Source organism: Quercus lobata, chromosome 11 (assembly GCF_001633185.2).
Source record: "Quercus lobata isolate SW786 chromosome 11, ValleyOak3.0 Primary Assembly, whole genome shotgun sequence".
NCBI lineage: Eukaryota > Viridiplantae > Streptophyta > Magnoliopsida > Fagales > Fagaceae > Quercus > Quercus lobata.
In genome coordinates this window covers 15,406,109-15,412,884 of record NC_044914.1, presented here as the reverse complement: position 1 = coordinate 15,412,884, position 6,776 = coordinate 15,406,109, and the positions used below count along the sequence as shown (strand labels likewise).

Here is a 6,776-nt window from a genome sequence, read left to right as displayed (position 1 = left end):
TTGAAAATTTAACAGTTGGATTGTAAGTATAGGATCCATTCCCGATGTGAGAATTTGAAGTACTGCTTCTCCCGATGTGAGAGTTCGAAGTACTGCTTCGGGACTATCTAAATTTTCTTTCTGTAAAAGAAGTTCAGTAGAGCCCAATTCCACAATGCCAATTTTGAAGGGTACGTACATCATGGTCTGGAGCCTAGAATGTTGGCCCTGACGAGCTCGGTCATATGGCGAGCTTGCTAGTGAGCTCGCACCAGCCACCCAAACTGGATTTGAAGTGGTAATCCTTGCCAGGGAGGTCGCTGCCATTCACAAAGGACAACATTTTTGATGCCAAGAAGAACCACTTGGTATCAGTGAGCTCTTGTTCGTCAACAGACCCCGAGTTCAACAAACTAAGGTTGACCAACACCTTCTTAACATGCTCCTGTTCCACCTCAGATGTTGTCTTGGCCTTAAGATTGTCTTTGGTGCCTTGGTAGTATCCGAAATCCCAGGCCAAAATTGACTCACCAGAATAGTCATGCGATAACTTCCAGAAGATGGCATAGGTCCATTTCATATGGACGTCGTCCTCAATCAGCCACTGGAGCCGCCTTTGAAGGGTTTGCTTGTAAGGACATACAACTCTACTCAAATGAAGATCTTTGAATTAAGGCACATCTATATACTCTTTTTTACTTGTAATATTTCCTTTGTTTTCTTTTGTATTCTGCATATCTTTAGGCATGTTATCCAAATTATTTGTATCATCAAACATGTTTGGCGGGAAGATTGACGATATGAAATATTGAGAGAATCGTGTTAGTCCTTCATTGGATTCTAAACTTTGATCAGTTTGAGAATTGGTCGACGAGAAGATTGAGGGTATGGAATGTGAGAATTGTCCAAATCTTTGATTGGATTCCAAACTTTGATCAGTTTGAGGCTTGGTCGGTGGGAAGATTGGAGGTATGGAATGTGAGAATTGTCCAAATCTTTGATTGGATTCTGAACTCTTAGTCTGTGACTTTGTTGGTGGGAAGATTGAAGATATGGAATATTTAGAGAATCGTGTTAGTCTTTGATTGGATTCTAAACTTTGATCAGTTTGAGAATTGGTCGGCAGGAAGATTGAGGGTATGGATTGTGAGAATAATCCAAATCTTTGATTGGATTCCGAACTTTGATTAGTTTGAGACTTGGTTGGTGGGAAGATTGAAGGTATGGAATGTGAGAATTGTCCAAATCTTTGATTGGATTCTGAACTCTCACTATGTGACTTTGTTCGTGAGAACATTGACAATATGGAATTTCTAGAGAATACTGTTAGTCTTTGATTGGATTCTGAACTTTGATCAGTTTGAGACTTGGTCGGAGGGAAGATTGAGGGTATGGAATGTGAGAATTGTCCAAATCTTTGATTGGATTCTGAACTCTCAATCTGTGACTTTGTTGGTGGGAAGATTATCGATATGGAATTAGAGTATTGTGGAATTGTTTGATCAGATGCTGAACCACCAAACCCATAATATTTTGGTGGGAAAATTGAAGCTATGGAAGGAGTAGCATGTGGAACTCTATCTTCACTCATTGGGCTACCAAGAGGAGATCTGGTGGGTGGGGCAATTGATTCCATCAAAGAATTTCAAAATATTATGGAACATAATATAAATTTTCAAACTTCTTGTCGTAAATCTCTACCATGTCTTTTCAACTGCGTCCATGATTGCTATCTCCCTTCAAATAAAAACACACAAAACCAACAATTACGAAATCAAATAAATGACGAATTTCAATAATCTCATTCAACTAAAACTTGCTTTATATTTAAAATCATTACCTCATGAGTGGTTCCAAATTCCAACAGACCAGACATTGGGATCAATCCCCTGCAACAACATGAGATTCTGGACCAATCTTTGACAACGATGGTTGAAGATTGAGATGCATATCAATGGACAATGATTAGGCAACGGACCGTGCATATAAAGGCCAAGGGCAAGTCAAGTTATCAAAAGTCTTCCATTTCCCACATAAAGAAAGAGAAGAAAAAAGGTGATTAGAAGTACTAAGAATCGACATGAAACTTCCTCGCCTCTTCTTATTTCTCTTGAGATTTCATTGCACCTTCCTTCTTCTTTAGCTTGAGACATACATGGAAGGAATTGCAGATGATGAAGCAACTGATGATATAATGATTTAGTGTGGGTTTGGATTCAGTGAAGCGTTTCCGCTGAATCCTGCGTCGCGTTTTCCTTTTTTTTTTTCATGCGTTTAAGGGAGAAGACAAAATTGACTGTTCATGAGACAAATGTCACTGTTCACGCACTGTTCCGGTACTATTCATGTACTGTTTACGGGTCCCACGATACTATTCACACATTTAAAAATTATTTTGTTACAGTATTTTCAGTTTTCAGTTTCAACAAAAATAAGTTCAATCCAAACACACCCTTAGTGTGTGTTTGAATATCACTTATTTTGCTGAAAACTGAAAACAATAAAAAATTATTTTTCGTTTACTGTTCCAAAATGCGGATGCACAAACCAAACAAACCTTAATCAATTTTCTGAACAAAAACAACATAAAAACCCAGTACATTTATAGACAATTTTTCCTAATTGAGGTGAGAAATCAGTATAGTTGGCCTTTTTATCACCTTCAAAATGAGGACCAACTCTTCCACTAGCCACTTAGGCAATGTCCTAAAACCCCCAAGTTAAAGGAAGCCCGCTCTATTATCAATGTAATATTTCAATGGTTTTTAAACAGATGTGTACAATATTATTACTTCTAAAAAAGTATAGTACATATAAAAGCAAAGGCAAGCCCAATGATCAAAAGTCTTAAACCAATTAAAGGCAGTCAGGTTATGAAAAGTCTTCCGCCACCCAAAAGGTAGGTCAAGTTTTTACAACTCTTCCAAAGAAAAGAGTGATTAATCAAAAGTAATAAATAGGAAACTTCCTCACCTCTTCTTATTCCTCTATGAGATTTCATTGCACCTTCCTTCTTCTATTCCTTGACAGTGTCCCCCAAATCCTCAGGGGTCAAACCCAAAAGGTCTACGCCCCCCCCCCCCCTTTATTCCTCTATGAGATTTCATTGCACCTTCCTTCTTCTATTCCTTGACAGTGTCCCCCAAATCCTCAGGGGTCAAACCCAAAAGGTCTAACACCCACCCCCCCCACCTTTTCTCTTCCATTCCAGAAAGTATTAGCATTCTCTCCTATTGAAATGGATACAGAAAAATTGTCATCTATAAAGAATTTCAAAGCCAAAGACAATTGACATTACCAAAAAGTTTAAGGGTCAGGTGTTCAACTCACACTTAAGAGAGTTCGATCACCTTCCTTAGCATTTGCCTTCACAGTGCATTGTGCTCGAAATCATAAGTTTTGGATTTGTTATAACCGTCCAATTTTATCCCTACACTTTTCTTTTGTAAGTCACTCTTAAATCTTAATAGATTTCCAATAATGCATTTCTCACTACCGTAAACCACGAGAATTTGAACATTGTGAAATTGTTAATTATTGTAGAATAGATAACACAAACTTTCCATAAATAAAGAGACTATCATAAGTCAATATGCAAGAAGTTCGGAAAGGAATAAAGCTTAGTAGAAATTTTCAAAACAAATGAAATTAAACGATAATATATGAATTTTGGTGACTTGAAGGAAATTACTAAGAGGATGCAAAACAGGAAAAATTTGTAGCATTTTGGCCCATTTCCCAAACTAATTAGGGAAATGCCCCTTTTTTGTAACTCGATTTGAGATAAATCGAGTTAAAAAAAAAAAAAAAAAATGGAGCCCTATAGTGGCGTTTTAAGGAGCCTATAGTGACGTTTCAAGAACCTATAGTGGCGTTTTATAACTCGATCTCTATGAACTCGAGTTATAGGCATTTTTATTTATTTAATTTTTTTTTTTTACCTATAACTCGAGTTCATAGAGGTCGAATTACAAAACGCCACTATAGGTCCTTAAAACATCATTATAGGCTCCTTAAAAACGCCACTATAAGGCTTAACTCGATTTATCTCAAATCGAGTTTTAAAAAATGGGCATTTTCTTAAGTAGTTTGAGAAAGAGGGAAAAACATTACATAATTTGCGCGAAAATTGCATTTGCCCATTTTCTCCATGCAAAACACATGGCCTTATGGTCATGATTAACATCTCTTTTTGGGTGAATTCCCTCATTTAAACTTGATAAAAGCAACCAAATTAGCCTAATTAGGTACAAAACCTATACCAGACATTTAATCGATCATCTAGAGTGTACCATCCACTCCAAATATCTTAAATTTATTTGAAACGAAAACACCATTTTAAATTGATCGGATGGTATTGATATGGCAAGGCCCATACCCATCACAAGATAATCTCTCTTGACCGAAAGTCTCATACCCACCAAAAGACAAGTTATGATGTCAGCAATACTATAATTTTACTACAATTTTTACTCCGTTGAAGTATCAAAACCATCAACCTTGATTTTTTTTTTTTTTCAATAACTATATAGTTACAACTTACAACAAACCGAAAGCCATCTCAATCTAATGTGTTTAATCATAAAATATAAAGGCAATTGACTTTTTATCAACCAAAAAAAAAAAAAAAATTGATTTTTGAGAAATGCTATGTACTGTACATAATATTTTTACAATAGACTTTAAATGACAAATTATTATTAGCTGTTATTAGTGAGTAAAAAAGTAATTTCACTGGTGTGAAAATGTTATTGATGTAACACTTTTCATAATTTCTTTTTTTAAGTGCTATTAAGATGATATCAATTATAGTTATGAACTTATTATTAATTTGTAAATATTTTTCAAGTGATATTGATAATAATTTTAGTATTTTTCCTCATTAATGTAGTGGAGGACTTTTTTTGTCTTTTTTGGGATTATAACCCGTTTTTATTGGTCCCTTTAATGGTTCCATAATACAAAATTTCTTGTACAACATGTGTAAAGTCTGAGCCAATCACTCTTAACCTCATCTACATAGCATGCGCCTTAACCAACCTGAATTTCTACATGAAATGAGTCATCCAGTGAGTTAAATATACTTCACTTCAACAATTAATTTTATGATTAGTAAGTAAAGCTTTAGGACTTTTAATTGTTTGAATTATCAAGGGGTTTTTTTTTTTTTTTTTTGCCAAAGGTCTTGTTGCTGAATTGACACCTCCTCATATTCAAAGTGCTTGGGGGTCTAGGGGGGGAAAATGGTTCTAGTTACGAGATTAGTAGCATGTTGTAATTATCTCTCAAAAAAAAGTTTTTTTTTTTTTTGAGAAAAATTTAAATTATCAAGTTCAAGTGATATATAAGTAATAAAAACATTTTTTGTAATGTTTTATATATGTAATTAGAACCCCATCCTCCTAAGGGTCCGTTTGGTTAGAGGGTAAGAAAAGTGGGAGGATAGAAAATAGTGGGAGGATGGAAAAGTGAGAGAAGATAGAAAAAATTTTAATTTCCGTCATTTTTTTTTTTTGGTTGAAAGTGAAAATGTGGAGGGATGAAAAAAGTGAGTTTGGATAAATTTACACATATAACCTTGTTAAAAATGATGCCCAATTAAAACCTAAAAAGTGACCTAAATTTATTATAAAAGTAAAAATCATGTCCAAAAAAAAAAAAAAAAAAAATCACATCTAAACCAAAAAAGAAAAGAAAAGAAAATAATATGAGCATTGGACAAGCCAGTGTCTCCTTATAGGTGCAGGTTTGGGGTTTGCCTTTTGATATGCTTAACGCAGAAGTGGGCCAGTGATATTGGTCGAGGTATGGGGCGGATCATTGAAGTTGACGACACGACATTCTCCTCTGAAAAAGCTAGGTTACTCTGGGTTAAAGTTGAAGTACTGCTGGATTAATCGCTACGATGGAAAGGTCTGATAGTTAGCTCGGAAGGCGACAAGTTGTGGGTTGCTTTTAAATATGAATGCATCACTAGGTTGTGTTTTTCATGCGGTAGACTTGGACATGAGATGCGAGCATGTACCCACCCGAATCCAAGCATAGGTGAAGGAGTAATGCCGTATGGAGATTGGCTCAAGGCTAGTGGCCAACGAAATCCAATGGAAGATAAACGAAGATCCAGTAGCTCACCGAAGCATTCTCCGATGAACCCAACCCTACCACTGACGGCGCCGCCCAATCCTAGGATACCACAGTTGACTTTGAGTGTGGAAACCCAAAAAGGAATGCCTTGGGAAGGAAACTTTGACGATGCAATGGCCCACCATGTTCAGGAGAGAATCACAGAACCTAATTTTAAGCATATTTTTTCCCAAGAAAAGCCACAGGACCAAAATTTGACACAACTATCCCACCCCATCTAGAGCAAGTAATTCCAGAAAACATTAACACCCCTTTGCATGGCCATGCAACGTGCCTTGACACTAACACCCTGCATGGCCATCCAATGTGCCTTGACCTCCCACCACAAGGGACTTTGACAAGAAAGTGGACGAAAATATCAAGGCCACAAAACCAAAATATGGACACAACTAAACCACTTATGATTGCTAGGGTGGGACAAAAAAGGCAAAGTGAGGAAGCGCTTAAGACCCCTGAAGTGAGTAATGATGGTGACCAGAAGAAGAGTAAAAACACAGGAGAATTATCTTTTCTTATCCTAACAGCGGTGGAGGTTGGTGCCCAGCTCCGCCGAGTGTAATGATCATCATGAGTTGGAACTGTCGAGGGTTGGGAACCACCATTTAGTTCAAGTACTCACCGACTTGGTGAGATCAAAAGGACCCACAGTCTTG

At 36.6% G+C, this 6,776-nt stretch overlaps 1 protein-coding gene across 1 annotated transcript; it reads right to left on the bottom strand.

The window, feature by feature from the left end:
* Positions 1-220: 220 nt before the first annotated feature.
* Positions 221-559, bottom strand: LOC115966448 (transcription factor MYC3-like). Its single transcript, XM_031085682.1, has one exon. It carries the CDS (start codon positions 557-559, stop codon positions 221-223), a length of 339 nt encoding a protein of 112 aa, XP_030941542.1.
* Between the last annotated feature and the right edge of the window lie 6,217 nt (positions 560-6,776).